Source organism: Vicugna pacos, chromosome 18 (genome assembly GCF_048564905.1).
Source record: "Vicugna pacos chromosome 18, VicPac4, whole genome shotgun sequence".
Classification (NCBI taxonomy): Eukaryota; Metazoa; Chordata; class Mammalia; order Artiodactyla; family Camelidae; genus Vicugna; species Vicugna pacos.
Window position 1 is genome coordinate 39,615,087 of NC_133004.1, and position 21,074 is coordinate 39,636,160.

The window sequence follows — 21,074 nt, forward strand, 5'->3', positions numbered from 1 at the left end:
GAGCCCAGCCTGCATTCACCTACCTCACAGATAGGGAAAGCCCAGTGTCCAGTTCCCCTTCATGCCCTGAGGTGTGACCCAAAGGTGCAAACCTGCCACCCGCCCCACTCTGCAGCTTGAGGGGAAGCGGATTAGCGCCATGAGTGGGCCTTTAAATCTCCAGGATTAACCCGCGCGGAGAGCAGCTTAGCAGGTGGCCGAGAAGTGACCATACCGCCGGGTGTCTGTGTCTGTCCCGCAGGGCCGAGGCCAGCAGCTCCGGGGCCAGCCACCATGTCCTCCACAGTAAACAACGGGGCGGCCAGCATGCCCTCCCCGCCCGACGCGGCGAACGGCTTCCCGCAGCCGGGCGCCTCGTCGGGGGCCTGGCCGCGGGCAGAGGAGGAGCTGCGCGCCGCGGAGCCGGGACTGGTGAAGCGCGCACACCGCGAGATCCTGGACCACGAGCGCAAGCGGCGCGTGGAGCTTAAGTGCATGGAGCTGCAGGAGATGATGGAGGAGCAGGGGTGAGCGGACCGGGGGCGGGGCCGGGCTGTGGGGCGGGGCCGGGCGGGGCGGGGCGCTCGGAGTTGGGTGGGACTCAAGGGCGGGGCCAGACAAGCGCTGGGACCCGGGAGCCCGTAAGACAAGGGGCCAGAATCTGCACCAGTCCTAGTGGAACCATTGCAAGCCCAAACAAACTTTCATTCACTTATTAGTTTATTCAACGAACAATCTGTCTTGAACTGCTCTATGTCAGGCTCTGAAGTGGGCTCAGATTCACAGAAGCCAAGGAGAATCAGTCCATGCCTTTCAGGAACATCCAGCCAAACGGGGGAGACAGGCGTGTAAACATCAATGCCAACTCAAGGCCCTTCTATAAAATGGGTGGATCGAGCTGCCTGGACTCAGCCAAGCAGGTTCTGCAGCCAGGAAAGAACGCACAGTGGGCCCTTACAATATGTTAGGGCTGCCTGTGGTTTCAGCAAAGGAACCCCAGCTGGCAGCCACATCCAGAAGCTTCGGTTTCACACTGTCTAGTTCAAGACTGGTCACAGGGGCACATGAGCATGCCAGGCACTGTGCTGGGCAATGCTGGGCCCCAGAGCCAGATTAGAGTCACTTCCTCAAAGACTACCATCCCAACCCCTACTCTTTCCCCATCTCAGAAGTGAAACAAGCACATTAACAACCAGCTTCACCATAAAACAGATTAAAATTATGGTTATAGACCAGGACAGGAGAGGGCCAAGTGTTTCAGGAGCTCAGAGGAGAGATTCTGAGAGAAGACATTTGAATGGGCCTTGAAGGATCAGTAGGAGTTCATCAGGCTGAGAAGGAGGGGTTGTGCATCAATCACCCCCTGAAAATCCAGTGGACGCAGGACAGGACAGTCATCACACATGGAGCTCAAGGCAAAGAAATAGAGAACAAAGCTATTTCTGTCCGTGCAGCTCCAAGAAAGCCACTGTTTCCAAGGCTCCCTTTTGCATCTGCCCTAAGTACTTTGAAATTATTGGGCTGGTTGCTGAGGGAGTCAAAGTGGGAGCAGGGCCTGCCCATCAGACTTGCACTGAACATGAGCTGAGAAATCAGAAATGCCCATTGCATTAGGGCCTGGAGCCATATGGCAGCAGACAGCCTGTGTACAACAGTTCTTCTAAACCACAACTTTGTCTGTTCATCCAGGCCTCCTGGGCTCCCCAAGAGGCAGTCAAGGCATGGCTCACTGTGCCCAGAAGACACTGAGGCTCAGACAGAGATAGCCACTGCCACTGAAGTCCCTCAGGAAGGGCCAGGAATGGCCACTTGTAGAAAAAGAAAGGGGCACAGGGACTTGGTGTTCACCTCCAGCCGGGGACCAGATTGGGGTGGGGAGGGTCCCTGCAGGGATCGATGGATGGGTGAAAGGCTGCTGAAGACAGACAGAAAGGAGGCCTCCAGCTGGCAATAAAAACAGGCTTGATGAGCTGTGGATGTGGGCAGAGGAAATGAGATCCCCAGGGGCAGGGCTGAGTAGGGGGTGGGGAGTGGAGTATCCTTCTGCAGAAAGAGCTTCAGAGCTTAATTAAACCTGCAAATTCCATTGAATTGGGAGACTCCTGGAGAGGAGGGCGGGTGGGCGTGGCTAGGGAGCCGGATGACTGAGACTGAGAAGAACCAGCCTTCTGTGCTTTATCCTTGGAAAACACCCTCTTCCCCTTCACAGAGTTCCGCCCCCTTCCCCTATACAGAGACCCACTCTCTTCCCTTAACAAAGTCACGCCCCCTTCCTGATCCCCTCTCCACTCACTAAGCCCCATCCTCTTCACTGAAACTTTCCCTTCTGAAAACCCTCCCCCTCACAGAGCCCCAACCTTTCAGGGAACCCCCCAAGGCTTCTACCTCATGGTGCTCCCTCCTTCCCAAGCCCCCTCCCCCGGCTGAATAAACCTGCACACAGAAGGCATATTACCCCACAAAGGCAGCCTCAGGTGGAGAGGACGGATGGTATTTGGCCCTGTACTAAGTGTCATCCCCCAGCCCCGCAAGGCATCCAGGACTCACGCCTCAGGGGCCCTTCCCTGACCCAAGCCCTCACTTCAGATGGTCCTTAGACTGGAGTCTCCCACAGAGCTAGCTTTCCAGTTACCATCCCCCTCTCCTCCCCATCTCTTAGCGGCTGCCTCGTCGGTAGAGGACACAGCCACTCTGGAACCCAACAATCCAGGCTTCCAGCTCCAGCCCGTGATCCTGGGCAAGCCACAGCTACTGGCCTGTCAAATAGGGAGTTGTTCTGAGGGTCCTGTGGACAAAGGCATGTACAGGGCTCCCACATCCCCAGCCAGTCCCCCAAAAGTGCTCCACAAAACTAAAGAGGGACTCTTGCTCTGTTATAAAATCCAGTCATTAATATCCATTTCTAGAAACACTGGTTCACTCGCATTTATTTACCAGGTTCTTGGGCATTTGACAAATATTCCCACTAGTCATACATTCTTTGGCCCCATTAAATAGCAATTCCTTCCTTAATATTGATGGATGGTGGCTGATCCACTGGTGATTGGTGCTGCATTTGGAGTCATCTTCCTGAGCAGCCTCTATGTGCAACCTGTAATCACCGTAGGGGCAGGGACAGAGCCCCCAACCTTCGTGATGTGATGCTCCAGCCCCAACCCCAGACATCCCCTCCCACACCTTACCCATACCCTTTCCCAGAGGACACTCAGTTGGATGGAGCATGGCTCTGCCCCTAGCTGGACTTGGAGCTTTGAGCCCTCCCCTCTCCCTGTTCTGTCTCCTCATCTGTAAAATGGGAATAAATTGTAAGGCCACCACCCACCTCAGACCTGTGGCGAAGGTCAAATTAATGACCAAGGAAGTGATTGTCTAGGAAGTGCTGGGTCTGCACAAAAACAGGCAGAATGAAACATTTTTCACTCTGGGGACCTCTTTTAAAATGCACTGTCCCCTCACCTCACCCGAGCCCCAGAGGGCAACCCAGAAAGTCCCCAAATCAAAAATGAATTTGGCATATCCTTCCCATAGAGTGCAGTGGTAAGGAGGGAGCCAGACTGGCTGGAGGAGCGTCTGAGCCAGGAGGCTGGGGCGCTGAGACAAGCATCCTTGTCCCGCCTACCCACTCCCCCTCATCCAAGCACTTGACTTTTAGCCAGCAAGGTCCCCTGTGTGGCCTTAAGTTGGCAGGTATTGCCACATCCACAGGGAGTGGATGATTTGGGTACCAACCTCCCTCTCCATCCCAGCCTTTGCCTCCTGGGAGAGCAAAGGGGAGAGGCCCCAGTGATTCCTGACCCAGGACCATGCTGACCTGAAAGGGGTCTAGAGTAGAAAACGGCAGGGAGCCTGGGATGATTGGACCCTCTGTCCCTCCTGCCCTGGGACAGATAATCCTTAATCCACCACCATTTATTGAGCATCTACTGTATGCCACGCACTGTGAAAAGTGCTTTATATGAATCATCTCCCTTTGTCCTTAGGAGAACCTTGCAAAACAAGTTACTCTCCTGGTTTCACAGATGTAGAGGCTCAGGCTAAGAGAAGTACATGGACTTGCTTGAGTTCACAGAGTTAGAAAGTGGAGGATGCCAGGATTCAGAAACAGGACTGCCTGGCTCTCCTGCCTCTCCTTTTAATGACTGTCCCCGTGGCCTCCGCTGAGAGGTCTGAGAGGAGACTCTGAGGCCGTGGTCACACTTGAGACCTTTGCCCAATAATCAGATGTCATCCCTGGGTCCCCAGCTTCTCCCAGCAAGAAACCCTGGGGCATAAAAGGGTCTTCCCGAGTCAGTTCAATCCAGCACCCCTGGCCCCCCAACAACAGGTGCTAGAGTTAGTCACGTCACCTTACACCTGCTGGCTCTGGGATGAGCGCTAAGTCCCTGCCCATGTCCCGCTCCAGGTCTTAATGAAACCACAGGTTTGCTCCCACCTCCCAGCTTTCACATGCTCTGTAGACCACCAGGCTTGCGGTTCATGCAGCTCAGACCCTGGCCTGAAGCCCCTCCAATACAGCTGGCGATCTGGCCCAGCCTTGCTCTTGGGCCATCTCCTTCCCAACTCCACCAGGTCCCAGGCCCTCTGCCAATGGCCCAGCCAGCCTGTGTCTCCCTCCCAGGGGCTTATGCACTGGGGGTTGGGCAGTGTTGAAGGGAGGGCCTGTGTTGTCTGTCTCTGTGCTGGTGACAATGACCAGCTGGTCTCCTGAGGAGAAGGTGAGATGGAAGTGGTTCCTCTGTGCCTCCATTGCTCAGAAAGGGACCAAAGATGTGACTCAGGGGATGTTTACAGCAAGAAGGATACCCTCCTTCAGAGCCCAGTGAGCTAGGGCTCTGTACTGCCCAACAAGTAAGGCCAAGGGACTCTGGCTGAATGATAAACAAGGTCCAAGGTGGACACTTATGAGCCAAGGCCCAGGGCTGTGAAGCTGGAAAGGGTGAGGGGTTGGAAGAGATGGGCTCCTACCCCTGCCAGGCTGGACCCAATCCTTCCTATAGTGGGCCACACGGGTGCCTGAATCTATAAAGGGTGACACCTCAGCTGGGGGTCAGGGGACACATGGTTAAGAAGTAGATAGTGCTCCCCATCTGACACCCACCCTGACAAATTCAATCAGTTCCCGAGTCCCAGCTATTCTCCCTCCCAGATGGTATTTTGTCCACTTCTTCCCCTTCATCCTCATACCCACTCTCCAACTCTGACCTCATCAACTCTCCCATGAACCCCTGCAGTAGCCCAGCGCCAGCCTCCCTGCCTCCAGGTCCCTCTCTTCCAGCCACACGGCCACCAGAGCCATCTTTCCAAAATGAAAATCCAACCTTCAAACTCTTCAATGCCTCTCCAACACCAGCCACTCATTTATCAAACATTTTTGGATGCAGGCAAAGTGCCAGGTGCTAGGGACACAATAGCAATCCAGACAGACAAGGTCCCTGCCCTCAGGGAACTCCCAGGCCAGTGCAGAATACAGTGGAGTCAACAGATGATAACTAGCGCATAAACCACCTGCTAGGATCCAGAGGCTCCGGTTGCTATAGAAACACAAACACTGGCACCTAACCTGGTGGTGGTGGGGGGGCCCATCCTGCTGTAAACATCTCATGAGTCATATCTTTGCGCGTAGCCATAATTATTTCCACAGAGTAAACCTGGAAGTTAATTTATGAGTCAAAGGCTGTGTTCATTTTTTTAAAGGCTTTTGAAAAGAATTGTCAAATTGTTCTCCCAAATGACTGGGTCAATCCCAAATGCTTGTTGAAGGGGAGGAGGAAAGGAGGGAGGAGGGAAGGAGCCAGAAAAGAGATGGGGTCCCTGAGAGGGGACAATGTACCATTTTCATGGACAGGCTGAGTGGGGAGGCTGGGCCTGCTGGGTGCACAGATGGATGGTTAGATGACAGAGAACTCAGGATACCAGTTCCTATTTGGCAGCCATGTTTTCTGTCCAGTTCAATGACCTGCAGCCCAGAAAGGGTAGAGGGTGTGAGCCTGGGGCCCCAAGATTCAGTCAACAACAGACACTGGGCACCTGCTGTGTGCTGGGCATAGAGCAGGGGGCTGGGTGAGCCAGACCCCCACCCGGGGACAGCATGGACACAGGCTGGGAGGCCCAGGCAGCTGTCACAATGGTGGCATGAGACAGGATGACAGCTGACTCCAGGGTGCGAGAACAAGGATGAGTAGATAATTCTGGGTTTTGCTCCCCAGCCTGAGACTCGGCTCAGGGAGGGAGGGAGAGCAGAATAGAGAAGTCAGGAGCTTCAGTCCAAAGCCCAGACTTTATCCACCCCCACCACTGGGAAGCAATGGATTTACTCCTGGGATCCTGGGCCAGCCACTTGGCAGCCTTGACCTTGCAGAGTTAGGGATGCACTGAGAACCTCTCAAGGCTATTGTGAGGATCAGATGCCCTTGAGGCCAGGAAAATAGAAAAGACCACGTATGTATCAAGGCCAGGGGTCTCACTTCTCCCCTAAAATGTCTCCAGAGAGTGACTGCAGCCTGGATGTGGGAGGGAGGGCTGGCCAGGGGTGGGAGAGGGCCAGGAGGAAGGGCCCAGCCTCCCTGGTGGGTCTCCTCACCTCTGGGAACAACTCATCCTTTAATTTATGTGTTTATTTGGCTGATAGTTTGTTTAGTTGGTTGACTGGCTGATTTGGTTCAAAATAGGTAGGCCTTGAGCTTCCCCAACTCTGAGAATCTTGTCGGTGGGGTGACCTCGGACAGGTCATTGCAAGCTGGACGGTGCCATTGTGACTGAGGGCTGGGCTCGGGGGCAGGCAGGTGGGGAGGAAACCAAAGCCAAGAGAGCAGCGCTCACCTTCCCTGTGCCCCGCAGGTACTCAGAGGAGGAGACTCGGCAGAAGGTCAGGACCTTCCGGCAGATGCTGATGGAGAAGGAGGGAATGCTCATCAGGGAGGACCGGCCTGGGGGCCACATGTGAGTGCTGCCCGTGTTAGGGCAGAGTACTGGGAGGGGAGGCCCAGGAAAGGCGCTGGGGGCCAGAGGCGCCTTTCCCAGCGCTCCCTCAGGTGGTGGAGGCTGGGGGTGGGGAGCAAGAGACGGAAGAAGAGAGGGCATGGGTCCTCTTCATTGGATGCTCTGGCCAGGCCCAGGGCACTAGGCAGGAGCCTCTGGGTACCTGGGCATCACCAAAGGCATCCCTGCCACCCTGGGTTCTACCAATGGCCCAGTGGTGGGGGAGGCAGCCCAGATCTCAGCTTAGGGAATCCTGGGCTACAAATCAGGAAACTTGAGAAATGTTCTGGCCCTAGTGTTGTCACTGGCTGACAGGTTTGTCCCTCTGCCCCAACTATTACCACCTGTAAAGTAGCCTCCAGAGTAAGCACGTACTCTAGAAAAAGAACCAACACACCAAGTGCCATTGCTGGCTTGGCCAAAGATTTATCGGGTAATGAGAGCCTGGGCTGTATGGGAGTGACATCTCTGCAGCTGTCACAGAATAGGAGACACATTGGGATGCTATGGGCCTCCTAGGTGGGCTTTGGATCAAACAGGGAAGTTATAGGAAGGTACACTTTGTCTCAGATTACAGGAGGACTTCAACCACTCAAAACCATATAAAATGGAGCAGGCTGCTGTAGGAGGGTGGGGACAGCCTGTCTCTGCAAGTGCCCAGGCGTGTCTGGGTGGCCAGCGAGCTCCATGCCCAGCAGGCAGTGTTCACTAAGGGAGCATCACTGAATCTACTCTATAGGTCTTGCCCGTGTGCTAAGCCTCAGTGGCCCCTCAAGTACCGGCATCCTGTGTGCCTTTTGGCTGGAAGTGAGACTGGGGTGAATGCTGCTGGTCATTTCCTCCAGAGTAGGGCAAGTTTGGGGAGAGGGCACCTTACTGAGGCCCTAAGTCCCTGTGCATCTTTACTGGCACAAAAATAAAATGACAGCAGCCCCTTTGGAGTGATTTTCCTGTTGCTGTTGTCTTGAGGGCAGACAGCATTGCAGGAGTAGATGTACCTCAACAGGCAGCCCTTCTGCAGAAATTCTAGACCACTGGGATTCTCAGGATCGGGGAGTCCCCTCCTAACCCCACTGAACCTCACTTCTCTGACTAAACTAGAAGTAAAAGCAGAGTCAGGGCAGCTTCCAGCTTGCCTTGTGGGTGATCTGCGGGAGCCTGGCTCAGCTGGCCTGCTGTCTCCTCCCCTGGGGTGGGAAGAAGTGATACCACCACCAGCTCCTCTCCAGACTCCCAGAACACACAGCACCCCTCAGTGATGCCCTGCAGGTTTCCCCCAGAGCGGGGCTAGCCCCTCTCTTCCCTTCTCAAACCTCCTGACAACAAGATCTTCCACCACTGCCCACACCCCCTCCAAACCGCCAGGTCCTGGCTTTCTGCCCTGTCCCTCCTCAGATGGCCCCAGGACTCCTCTGGGAAATCAGCCACCCTTTCCTCTTCCATCCCATATGAGGGTCGGGGGATTCCTCCGGAATCTACCTTGGCCACCTTCTCTGGGCCCTCCCAGTGATAACTGCCCCTCCAGCTCAAACTGGCTGCTCTCCCTGCCCCCCAACCCCCCCCCCCCGCCACCACCGGCTTTTTCCTCTAAATCTGCTTCTCATTCTTCCTCAGCCCTGCTTTCTCCTCCGCTACCAGCCCACATTTTCCTCTCCTTTCTCCACCCAGTTTCTGTCAAGTGTGTGGTACACATTGTCTCCACTTCCTTAAGCCATGAAGATCTGGCTTCTGCCCCCACAAGTCCCATGACCTGCTTGGGCTGGAGCTGCCTGTGTTGTACTTAGCACAGCCCGGGCTTCTCTGCAGGCCTGGCCTCTCTCTCACACGTGTCACCCCTGTGCTTCCCCTCTGGAAATTGCTTTCCCCCCTGGAGTCCAAGATGCTGTTCTCTGTGAGCTTCCTCCTATGCCTCTGACAGCTTCTGCTCCTCCCTTGCTCCTGCCTACTTCCCAGATGTTGGTTCCTGCTAAGGTTCAATCATATCCTCAGGTCTCTTCCCCAGCTCTGCCTTTCCTCTTCTTCCTGAGGGAGCTCATTCATTCCCCAGATGGAGCACTCTCCTCTTAGTGGATGACTCCCAAGTCTTTTCAGGTAGTCTTGATCATCTCTTTCCTTGAATGAATGAATGAATGAATGATGCATTTAAGAACTGAGACACACTGGGAACTATGCCATGGAAAGGTTTCAATGTTCATAATCAAGAAATGACCTTGAGGGTCTGTGGTATATGCCCCACCCTGCGCTAATGCTGTGTATGGGGAGAGGGGAAGAGAAAGACATGCCTCTGTTCTCTGGTGGAAACACAAACCTACAGCCTGAAACCAGAATTACTGGCAGCTCCTGACAAGAAGAAACAACTCAAACCTTTTACTCTTCAGGTCCTGTGTGTGTGCGTGTTCTGTGAGGGAAGAGAGAGAGACAGGCTGGGGTGATCAGTCAGGAAGGGTTTCTAGGAAGAGGCAGTGTCACGGCGCTCAGGGAGGACCTCTGCTCTGGAAGCAGGGGAGAATATAGACTTGGCAGGGTACTGGGATCCTACTAGAATGTTAGAGACAGTGAAGGTAAATTCGTTATCAGTTCTTTTTACTGCTGTATTCCTGGTGCCTAGAACAGTATGACTTGCCTTGATTTCCCCCAAAGCCTCAGTTTCCTCCTTTACATGGGGAATGGGTGGGACCGGAAGCCTTCTAGCTCAGGTAGCCAAAAGCGTGTGAGAATAGCACTGCAGACAGTGACCACAGCAGGCTAAGGAGGCTGATGGTGGCCAGGATTACTCCCCGGCTGGGAAGAGCTGTTTGTGGTGCTGAACCCAGGGCCCAGGGCAGAGAGGTGATGGAGGGCTGGTGACAGATTGGTCATGTGCCTTCCTGGGGACCTGGCAATTGACCAGGTCTTCAGTTCTTAGTTCAAAGTGTGGGGTAGAGGAGGGAGAGGGCTCTGGTGTAAGACAGTCCACCTGTCCAAACCTCTGAATTCAATGTTAACCCCCTAGGGTCTGGGTGCCAGCTCGACCACACCTCAGCTGTGTGACTCAGGCAAGTCCTTGACTTCTCTGGGCCTTCGTTCTTTACTTATAAAATGGAGATATTAGCGGGGGAGGGTATATCTCAGTGGTAGAGTGCGTGCTTAGCATGCACGGGGTCCTGGGTTCAATCCCCAGTACCTCCATTAAAAAGTAATTAATTAATTAAATAAATAAAATGGAGATATTAGTACTATCCTCAGAGGATTGTAGAGGAAATGAGTTGAGATGATGATGGTTAGTGTGAGGATTAGTGGCTGGCACATAGCAGACGTACATCACTACTGGATGGTCCCCCCCACTGTCTTAATTGGCTTGAGCTGCTATAACAAAGCATAAGCTGGGTGGCAGAGCAACAATTGAAATTTCTTTCTCATGGTTCTGGAGGCTGGAAATCTGAGATCAGGGTGCCAGCGTGGTCTGGTTCCAGCAAGAGCCCCCTTCGGGGCTGCTGACGGCTACCTTCTTGTAACCTCACGTGACAGAAAGAAAGGAAACTGTCTTTTCTCATAAGGGTACTAGTCCCAATCACAAGCGCTTCATCCTCAAGATCTAACTACCTTTCAAAGGCCCCACCTCTAAAAGCCATCACACTGGGATTAGAGTTTCAACCTATGAATTGGGGAAACACAAACATCCAATCAATAACAGCCGCCACCCCCATGATCACAGGGACCCCTGGCAATGGCAAGGACTGGAGTGACCTAAACTTCTTCCCCTCTCCCTGGCTGTGTCCGCCCTCTCTGCCAGCTGTGGGGTTCTCTTGGGAGTCTACGCCTCCCCAGCAGTTCCTGTGCTCAGGCCTTCGGCTTCCTGACCCTGGTACCCCACCCCCACTTAGACTGGAATTTTGAGACATGGAGAAATTCAATGCCTTCTCAGAGTGAAATAAGAAACCCAGAAGCAGCTCAAGGGTCTCCACACTGTAGGAGAGGGGGGCCTGATTTTAACCCTCCACAGACTGTAAAAGCCCATGACACCTCCAGCTCAGGAAAGGAACTCAGTAGGGAGGGCAGGGTCACTCCCAGAGCTTTTTGTCCCCAGGGATCATGCTTCCTCCTTAAGTTAATTGACTGGTTTGAGTGACAGTCTCTTGTGACAATCTGCCCTCCAGCCTACTCTCCACACTGGATGCCAAAACATCATACTGTGGCATCCTGGATGTGATCCCATAGGTGACAGGAGCCCAGGGAAAGCTCTTAAGAGGCAGTCAGACAGGTGTTTGGGGATTTTTCCCTTTGGAAGATGGATCAGATGGGTGAAACTACACGGAGAACAGTGGGGCAGCTGACTCTCTAATCTGGGAGAGAAGTGATGGAGAGGAGTGAGGTCCCACAGACACTGAGAGAGGACATGCTTTTGTCTGGAAACTGATTGATGTGGGGAGTCCTATTTTACCCCTGAAAATTCCCGTGGTTCCCCGCCATCCAGGCAGTCAAATCTGGACTCCCTGGCCTGCATTCAAGGCTCTCCACACTCTAGACCCAGCCTGGCGTCCCCCTCCCAGCATCACACAGCAGCCACCCCGACCTGCTGGCAATTCCCAGCCACGTTCTGCGTGTTCTCACTTCCACGCCTTTGCTCATACTGAGCCCTCAGCCGGAGACACCCTAGTTCCTTCTGCACAGATTCAAACTCACCCCATCCTTCAAGGCTGCCTCTAAAAACCACTTTACCCATATTCCCGGGATAAAAGTAAAATCCTCTCCTCTTTGGGATACATACAGTGTTTTCTTTACTTCCACGTGTTATCAGTTCTGTGTTCTTTTTTTTCACCCTAATAGACAAACGTCAAGACCAATTGTTTTTGGGGGGTGGGTATAGCTCACTGGTAGGGCACATGCTTAGCATGCACAGGGTCCTGGGTTCAATCCCCAGTACCTCCACTGAAAAAAAAAAAACCAAAATAAAGAATAATCGTTTTCTTCATTATATAATACACATCCCATATATGGACATGTGATTATATTGAATCTTGGTTTGTAATAGCTCAGAACCATTTAAGTGTACTCAGGATTTTTTTTAAAAAAAGAATAGTTTTCATAGTTACATAATATAACAAAATGTTTGAGAGAGAGGGTTTATGAAACACAATATTCATAAGCCATTTTCTAAAACAGTGAGCAAATTTCAGTTTTTTCCCCCATGTCTAATTTTATATGTAATGTGACCTCTGTGCCTCATTATTTTTTGTCTAAGATGGGACTATCAATGATAGTCACACACACATCAGAGGCTTGTTCTGAGCATTAAATGACTGAATGCGATAAATACATGGGAAGTGCTCAGAACAGCACCTGACTCCTGCCTTAGTAATTAGTATCATATGCAGTTGTCAGATATTTGCCCTGTGCTGTGAGGCCCCAAGCCTGATTTATCCCTGTTCCTGCCACCACTCCCCCATCTCCCCCCCCATCCCCCAACAGACCTGGCATGCAGGCTGAGTGAGCAGAGGGCAGCCCCTGTGCCTGGAATCTTCCTCCTCCTCTTCTGTCTGGACCCACTCATCTGTCAATTGGCCATTAGGCTCCTGGCAAATGGGAAACAGAAGCAGTTAATTAGTGAAACTGCTGGCACGAGGAAGCGCGTGTGACAGGCAATCTCTTCCCAGGTCCGAGCCCTGCCTGTGGCAGCCAGTCCAACATGTGTCCCGTGCGGTGCTGTGTTCAGCCTCCAGACGTTCTTGGTCCCTCTGAGGTGACAACGGCTGAGCCCACTTTGGACGGCCCCCTGGGGCTGGGTTTGTACTATCGCAGGGGAGGAATGCCTCCCCAGCCTACTCCACACACGTGGTGAGCCATCAACTAGCTGACAAACGTGAACTGAAGAGCAGAAACACTAACCAAGTCTAGAACTCAGAGCACTCACCCACAACTGTGTCTAGAGAGTAGGGAGGGGACAGCTGAGCGAACATCTACAGCAGGAAGCCCAGCCAGCAAAGTCAAGGGCCATCCGGCTTGCACGTGAATTCTCAAAGCCAACTGGATAGGTGAACTTACATTCTTTACTCAAAGGTCCCAAAACATAGGTGATGTTCCTTTCCCTCTCCGGGCCTCAGTGTTTTCATGTGAGAACTTTGAAAGGGGGGTGTGCAATTTCTTTAAATCAGGAAGTGGTTCTGAATGGGATTTGAACTGTGGAGAGCTATTTAAGCATTAGAGAACATTCATATTAGTGATGTTATCATCTAGGAAGTTCAGGACAGGAGAACCCAGTGTTCTAGCCCTGGGAGAGCCTGCAAAGCAGAAGTAGTGATACCAGCTGCACAAAACTAGCAAAAGAAGCCTCAGTCTAGGCCTACTTATACCCTTGGAACTCCCAGGGCAAGTCTTACCGGAAGGTTCTGAGACCCTGTGCGTCTCCCCATGCCTGTCTTTCAAAGTTCCCAGCAGAGGAGATTCCAAGTCAACCTCCCTGAAAGGATTGGAAAGTGAGGGAGTTCAAATGATAAGGTCCCAGGGAGGGAGGGGGAGGGGGAGGGGAGGGAGCTCTGATCCAGGGACAGAGGAAGAAAGGAAAGATGTCTCTAGGGGTGCAGCCAGCAGAATCAGGAGGGCGCAGTGAGGGCCTGGACTCAGTGGCTAATCCAGCTCGGATGTTGGGAAGCAAGAAAGGATTCTTGCAGAAGTCAGGGCCCAAACTGAGCTATTTTATCTTGTAAATAACCATCATTTTTGTGTCAGGATAAACGGAAGCTCCCTCTGCCCACCGGCTCACTCACACAATGCTGGAGATGCCCTTAAGCTTTACTAAAGACTATGTTTTACGTGTCAGGCGTTTGGCTGAGGGTTGTGTGGGGGCGACGGGCCCTGGGAGGGTGGGGGCGGCAGGGCTGGATCGGCCAAGGAGTTGGAGATTTCAGGGACAGCAAATAGGAGGCCTCTGGCTTCAGGAAGAGGAGTGTGAGGAACAGCAGAGAGGTGTGGGGGTGTTTGGCTCTGTGGGGGCAAGGGAAGTGACGTGAGCTTCCATCACCCTAACAGACCTCCCCTACCACCTGTGACTTCTAGGCTGCCAGAGTCAGGGTGGTGTTTGGGAACTGAATAGCATTCTTTTTTTTTTTTTTAAGAAATCTTATCTATTTATTTGAGAGGGGATTAGGTTAGTTAATTCATTAATTAATGTTAAGGGAGGTACTGGGGATTGAACCCAGGACTGCATGCATGCTAAGCATGCTCTCTACCCTTGAGCTATGCCTTCCCCCTGGAATGGCATTCTTGAGGCTAGCTAACCCTGCCAGATTTGGGATTTTTTGTAATACAAAAATCAATCTTTAAAGAGCTGCTTAGTTCATGCCCTGCTGGAGATTTGTTTCTGAAAATTCTTTCACCTCGTAGCTGTGATCTGCCTTCCTTGCTTTGTCTCTTTCGTAGGTCAAAACCGCTTTTCTCCCTGGAGGAGCAGGTGTGTGAGTGTCTGACAGTCCCTCTGCCTAGCAATGGTGGCTGTGTGTGTGCAGGGCAACAGCTGAGGGCCAGGCCTCGTGTCAGGAGGCTTCATAGACAGATGCTTACTTAATCCTCTCCTCAAAGCTGGGATATTCTTTTCCTCGTTGTATAGATAAGGACCTGGAGGCTCAGTGAGCATGGTCATGCCTGGATTCAGACCTGTCTGTGTGAATTCCAAGCTCTTGCCACGTTCTTAATGCTCTGCCATCCAAGCCCTGGCCTCCCTTGCTCTGGACAGGGAAAGTGAACTGGGGGAAACCATCTGGAGGGGCATTGTCGGAGCGGGCAGGGAATAAAAAATGAAAGGTGAGAAGCCATCACCCTGGAGGTGGGGCTTCGGAGGGTCACTTCTGGGCATGTTCAATATAAAACAAAGTTGCACAGCATCCGTGACCTCAACGAATTGTTCCAACCGCCCTATGACATCATTATCATTCTCATCTTGGAGAAGAGGCTCAGAGAGGGAGCGGGACAGGCACCAGGTCACACAGTGACTCAGGGACAGCACATAATGAGGGCACATCTGCAGCTTCAAAGTTCATGCTCTTGCCTTGAGCCCAGCAGCCTTTAGGAAAAAAGCACCACTCTTCCAAGTGCCTGCAGGGAGCAAACATCTGTGGCAGAAGATGACTGGGGGCTCCTGATCCCGGAACAGGGACAAGATGCAGCAGTCCCTGCTGAGTGAAGTGGAGAGCTCGGCAAGATGGATGAGGAGCATCGGAGGCAGGCAGAGTGCTGGGGCCTGCGCCCGCTGCCACTGGGCAGTGATTGATGACAGCCTGGCCGCGGGAGGAGAGCAGCCAGGCCTCTGGAGGCTGCAGTGGGGAGGGCAAGGAGAGGCTATGAATATTTCAGAGAGGCAGCGGGAGCTGGAGGGTGGGAGGGGTGGGAGTTGGGGGGAGGGAGGCTCTCCGGTAGAAGGTGGGGGCTCAGGGACAGCGGATTAAGGGAAGACAGATATCAGAGAAGGGGGAGCTAGGAGAGAGGGAAGGGGCTCTCAAAGAGCGGGCTCAGTGAGGGAAAAGGGAGGATGGGGAGGGGCAGTGGGCTTAGCGAGGGGAAGGGGGCTCTGAAATAGGACGCGAAGGCTAAGGGTGCAGGCATCAGTGAAAGGGGCTCAATGAGAGAAGAGAGAGCTCGGTGAAGGGTAGTGGGGCGCAATGAACGGGACTGAGGGACAAAGAATCAGTGTCAGGAGGGGACTCAGCGAGGGGAGAGGCCTCACTAAGAAGGACAGGGCTCCCTGAGAGGATGAGAACCTCAAAGAGGGGAGGGCTCTGCGAGGGGGCAGAGCTCGTGCTCTTATTTCTCTTTTGCAAAATACGGCACCGTTGAGGGAGGACAAAATATAGCATGGCTGAGGCTGGGGCCTGTAAGGGAGGCTCCCAGTTGGGTTCCCCAAATCCCTGCCTGACCCTCTAGGGGTCCGAGCCGCAGACCCGGGTGCCGGGCACATCCCGACCTTACGGCCCGGCCAGGCCCCGGTGCGCCGCGCGGGGTAAGGGGCCGCCGGACGGCCCGGCCGCGGCGGCGGGTGGTGAGAGTCCCTGTCGCCGGCAGCGTGGCGGAGACCCCGCGGCTGATCGAGGGCGCCGAGCCGGGCCTGGAGTACGCGCCCTTCGACGAGGACGACGGTCCAGTGGACTGCGACTGCCCGGCCGCCTGCTACCGCGGGCACCGGGGGTACAGGTCAGCGCCCTCCGCGGCGGCAGGGGGTTGGAGGGACGGGGGCCACCGTTCCGCCCTCACCTTTTCTCCCCACCCCCGCCCCTTCTCACCCAGGACCAAGCATTGGTCCAGCAGCTCGGCGTCGCCCCCTCCCAAGAAGAAGAAGAAAAAAAAAGGCGGCCACCGGAGAAGCCGGTGAGAGCCGCCACCCGGCCAGAGAGGGTGGGAAGGGGGCCGGAGGGGACCCCAGGTGCCCATCCTTCGGCCCGCAGGGCGCCAACGCCACACCTGTGGGCCCCTCTGACTTTACTGAATCCCTCCCCTTCGCTGCGCTAAGTGCCCTCCCCCTCACTGAGCCCCTCCTCTCCATCACTTCCCTCCCCTCACTGGGCCCCTCCCCTTCACCAAGCCCCTCCCCTCGCTGAATCACCACCACCACCACCACCACGTTGGCACTCGCCAGCCCCAGAACTGGACACACTCCCCGCTTCCTTGATCCACCTGCCCTCCTTCTCCTAGCACCTGCCCCGGGTCCTGCACCCACCACAAGTGTGAGTAGCCTAGGGAGGAGGCGTTTGGCTGGTCTCATCTGTGACTCCCCTCCTCTATGTGCCTCCTTCCCTGTGTGAGACCCTGGGGCCCCAACTAACCCCATCCAATTGTCTGTTTCCCTTCTTTCTCCCCCTGCCCTCAGCAAAAAGAGGAGACTAGACTCCGAGTGCAGGTCAGTGATGAAAGCGGGTCAAGGATGGGCTGGGCCTGGAGAGGATATGTGTGGGTGGGAGAGTCCAAGGCCATTCCCCAGAGGCAGAAGGCCAGCCACCTCAGGTCCTGGAGCCTGGACACAGCCAGCATGCCAGCTTTTCCCCACAGAGGTCAGAAATCCCATCATTGGAGACCCTAACCTTTGGGTTTGAAATATTCACAATGCCCAGGAGGCTGGAAAACTGAGGAAGGGATAACACAAGCAGCTCCATCAACTACCCTTAGAGAATTTGCAGACCCTTAGGGCCTTGGTTCACTCTTACAATGGCAGTTGGCTTTATGCCCTGGAGGCCCCTTTCCAGCTTCAATGCCCCAGGCACAAGGGCTTCCCCAGCCATTTTTACCACCCCTCCATCCTGGGCCCCAGTTCACTAGAGCCCCCACGACTGTGTCCGCAGCTGTGGGAGCTCCTCACCCCTGCGCAAGAAGAGGAAGAGTGTGAAGAAACACCGCCGAGACAGGTACCCTCCCTCCCCTGGGACCTCCTTTCACTTCCGTGGGGCCCCCACAACCAAGGCTGTGCAGATCCTGTCCCCAGGCCACCCCAAACAGGCTCACTTTTATTGGCCCTACAGGTCTGATTCTGGGTCCCGGAGGAAGAGACGGCACAGGTGAGTGGCACTCTATGGAGGCATGACAAGAGGATGTGGACAGAGGCCAGTCCCACTCCTGGGACCAGGAAGCCATGATGGCAGGGAGTTGCAAGGGTCCTGCCCTGCTCCATCTTCCCACTCCAGGGACTCCTTCCCAGAGCCAGGCAGGGGAGAGGAGGAGGATGAAGGCCAACTGCAATCCTTGCCTGCCCACAAGTCAGCCTTGCTTTGGGGGTCCCCAAAACTTCCAGACAACACAATAGGTCCAATGTCCAAGGGCTGCATCTCTAGAGGTGCCAGTTAAGAAGGCAGACGCATCAGGACCCCAAATTCGCAGGGAAAAGGCATGCCAGGCAGAAGGACCTCCTTGGGCTAGGAAGGCTCAGTGGGTAGAAGATAGGGTGAACAGGCTGCAACTAAACATGGAGTTTCTGGGGGCAAGTGCTAGCCCCCAACAATCCTGCCAGGTGGGGCTAGGAGCCAGCACAAGGCTCTGAACATGACAGTGACTTGTTCAGGATGGACTTAGGAGGGGAGAGCAGGAGGTGTAAGGCTGGAACCCAGGCAGAGGCAGGGGTGTGGAAAGTAGAAAACTCAGAAGATGTGGGGCAGTCACATCCCCATTGTTGGCATTGGAGCCAGACCCCCTCCCAGCAGCCCTGAGGAGGGGCAGAGTCCCCAGTCCCATTCCTGCAATGAGAATTAGACTACAGCTGCTTGCAAGGCGGGGGAAGAGCCTAAATAAACTCCTACAAACACCTAATCCCGGCCCTCCAGTTCCCCACTTTCCTGTCCTCCCCACTTCCACCCTCCTCCGGTCCCTCTGGGCCAGTGTGGGCCCCTCCTGCCTCCCAGTGGTCGCCATCAGCTTGCACAGCTCCTCTGTCCTGTTCTCATCAGTCCTGGGAAGGACCTAGAGGTGAGCTAGGGCCAGATCAGCTCCAGATGGGGAGACTGAGGCCTGAATCAGGCAGCATGGATTCTAGAACTCAAATCTCTGGACTCCTGTGCCTACCCCCCACCCAGTCTGCTCCTGTGTGAAACACGTTCCAGTGTTTCTTAGCATCACCTTGTTTTCAGTCAGAAGGAGGCATCTGTTCAGGACTAGAGCAGGAATCTGGTGGAATCAGGGAGGGTGGGGTTGAGAGATCTATAGGGACCAAAAGTGGGGTGATACCTTAGAAGCCTAATCAGAAGTTTCTCGGTCCATCTGTCAAAGGCAGAAGGAGCTGGGCCCACCCCAGAGAGCCAGATGAGGTGGGATGGAGATCCCGAGGAGTAACTCAAAGGTAGAGAGATCATATCCCAAGGGAAAGCATTTCTTTCCTAAACCCCTGGTGAACTGGCCCAGGGCTGGGCCACAGTCTGAGGGGACAGAGAGGCAGGGGGCCTGGACTCTGCCCTAGAGAGCCCCCTCTGAGGGAACCTGGGGCACAGGAGACCCAAATGAGGTGTGGAGGGGCCACCCGTACCATGATGACTCATCAGAGGGGCCTGTCTCAAGACCAGTGCCAGAAAGGAAAGGGCAAGTCCCCCCTCCTTCTGGGGCCATGGCCACATCACCTATTGCACCCCCAGAGAGAGCAGCAGTTGGGCTGAGGCAGGAGGTCATGCAGGTAAGGACTTCCAGGAAAAGGAGAGACCTGCAGAATCAAAGGGACCAAAGCAGTGAGGTGGGGTGGGCAAGTCCACACCAGCCAGGAAGTCTCATCCAGGGAGCCGCGGGTGCAAGAGAGGAACAAATCTCAGATCACAGCCGGACACAGCCCAGCTCCGGGGCTCAAAGGCCCCAGCCTCCCCCTGGTGGGCTTATGGCTCAGGCTGTGCTGTCACTGTAGCCTCTGCTTTCTGCAGATCTCGAAGCCCCAAGAGCAAAAGAAAAGAAAAGAACAAAGAGAGGAAGAGGTGAGTACCCTCTGCCGCCCCTCAGCCCGCTCCTCTCCATCCCACAGCAAACTGAGCCTTCTAGAATTACAGTATCAGGCCCTCAAAGACAGCTCACTTTGTCCCGCCTGCCCAAATGGAAAAATTCAGACCTAGAGAGGAAGCCAAGAGCCCCCGAACCCCACCACGAGTCAGCGGCAGAGCTGGAACTGGAACCCAGGCCTGTGGCCTCCCAGGCCAGGATCCCTTGGAGCTCAGTCCTGTGACTCTCCTGCTTCCCCTCATTCCTGTCAAAAGAGCACCAGCTGAGAGGCGAGGGAGGTCTTGAGGGGCTGGGACTGCCTAGTGAAAAGGACACCTTTTCCTAACTGACATGACCCGCATGGACTAGCTCTAGGCCTAACATGGTTTGCAGTATTTTTGTAGGAGGCTGTGGAGTAAGGGGCAGGGGCGGTAGTGGCTTCCATCAGGCCTGCACAGAAATCCCCTGTGGGGAGGCTGGGCAGAACTTGAGTACAGCCTGATTTATCTCCCAGGCCACATGTAGAGTCCCCTGGCCGGAGGTCCCATCGCCACAGCAGCGGCAGCTCCCACAGCCCCTCACTCTCCTCCCACTACAGTGATTCCAGATCACCCAGCAGGTAGGTCCCAGGCCACTGGGAGCGCTCGGGTGTGATGGAGTTCGGCTTTGTGCTGGAGGGAGGGGACTTGCAGCTTAAACACCCGCAAGGGCTGCGGAGCGGGGCTGGTGGGCAAACAGCGACTAAATTAGTGGGTAGAAGTTTACCAGGGCTACGCTGCTGCCCACGCCCGAGGGCGCCCCAGTCCCTGAACTGGAAAGGGCTGGGGCCGTGCTCTCTCCAGAGAAGGGTTTCCCGGCCCAGCGAGAGCGCGGGTAGGGGGCTGCCCTTCGTGCCGGGCAGCGGCCGCTCGCAGAGGGGGCGTCCCACGCCGGCTCCCCCCAATGCAGGCTGAGCCCCAAGCACCGAGACGACGGGCGGAAGACGGGCAGCCAGCGGTCCAGCGGGAGCCGGTCGCCTTCCCCGTCCGGCGGCAGCGGATGGGGGTCGCCCCAGCAGAACGGCGGCAGCAGGCAGCGGAGCGGAGCGCACGGGGGCCGCCCGGGCTCGGCGCACAGCCCGCTCGATGTACGTACGCTTCGCTTTACAGAGGGTTCCCGCGCCGCGCGGGCTGCGCCGAGCTGGGTCAGGGCGGAGCAGGGTCGGGGCCGGGTCGCCGCGGGGCAGGGGGCAGTCAGTGCGTCACGGGGGCGGGGCCGGCCGCTCCCACCTCCCAGGAGCTCTCCTGGAATCGTCCAAGCGGTCGGGAACGCTTGGATGTTTCGCCCACCCGGCCCTAGTGTCGGTGGGGGAGGGGGGCCTGCACTCTTAACCTTGGCAAACTGAAGGCCAGAGGAGGTTGACCACCGGGACACCCAGCCACTTGGGAAAAGAGCTGGAAAGGAGTCAGGGTCTCCTGCCTCCCTTCCCCCAGGCATATTGGGGTGGTAGGGGGCATGGACTTTGGTAGGGGTCTCAGTCAGGAGCAGGATTCAAGAGTCAGGACCTCCCCCGGGCATCACCTGGGCCCTGAGCCTCCCTCTCCCCACCAAGTCCTGCCCCCTCTAGAAAGCCCTCCCTCCCTCAACCCCGCCTAAGCCCCCCTCTCTCTCAGATAGACCCCTACCCTCCCTCCCCCATCTCAGTCCCTTTGCCACTCCAGAGCTGCACTTCTAAA

At 55.2% G+C, this 21,074-nt stretch overlaps 1 protein-coding gene across 1 annotated transcript in view; it reads left to right on the forward strand.

Moving 5' to 3' along the window:
- The first annotated feature begins 273 nt into the window (after window positions 1–273).
- SRRM3 (serine/arginine repetitive matrix 3) overlaps window positions 274–21,074 on the forward strand; it is a 34,922-nt gene continuing 14,121 nt past the window's right edge. Inside the window, exons 1-10 of the mRNA XM_072943134.1 lie at window positions 274–506; window positions 6,817–6,918; window positions 15,988–16,116; window positions 16,210–16,290; window positions 16,790–16,819; window positions 17,259–17,321; window positions 17,436–17,471; window positions 19,308–19,358; window positions 19,874–19,978; window positions 20,308–20,485. Of these exons, the coding sequence (XP_072799235.1) occupies window positions 274–506; window positions 6,817–6,918; window positions 15,988–16,116; window positions 16,210–16,290; window positions 16,790–16,819; window positions 17,259–17,321; window positions 17,436–17,471; window positions 19,308–19,358; window positions 19,874–19,978; window positions 20,308–20,485 (1,008 nt within the window). The remainder of the gene's footprint in view (window positions 507–6,816; window positions 6,919–15,987; window positions 16,117–16,209; window positions 16,291–16,789; window positions 16,820–17,258; window positions 17,322–17,435; window positions 17,472–19,307; window positions 19,359–19,873; window positions 19,979–20,307; window positions 20,486–21,074) is intronic.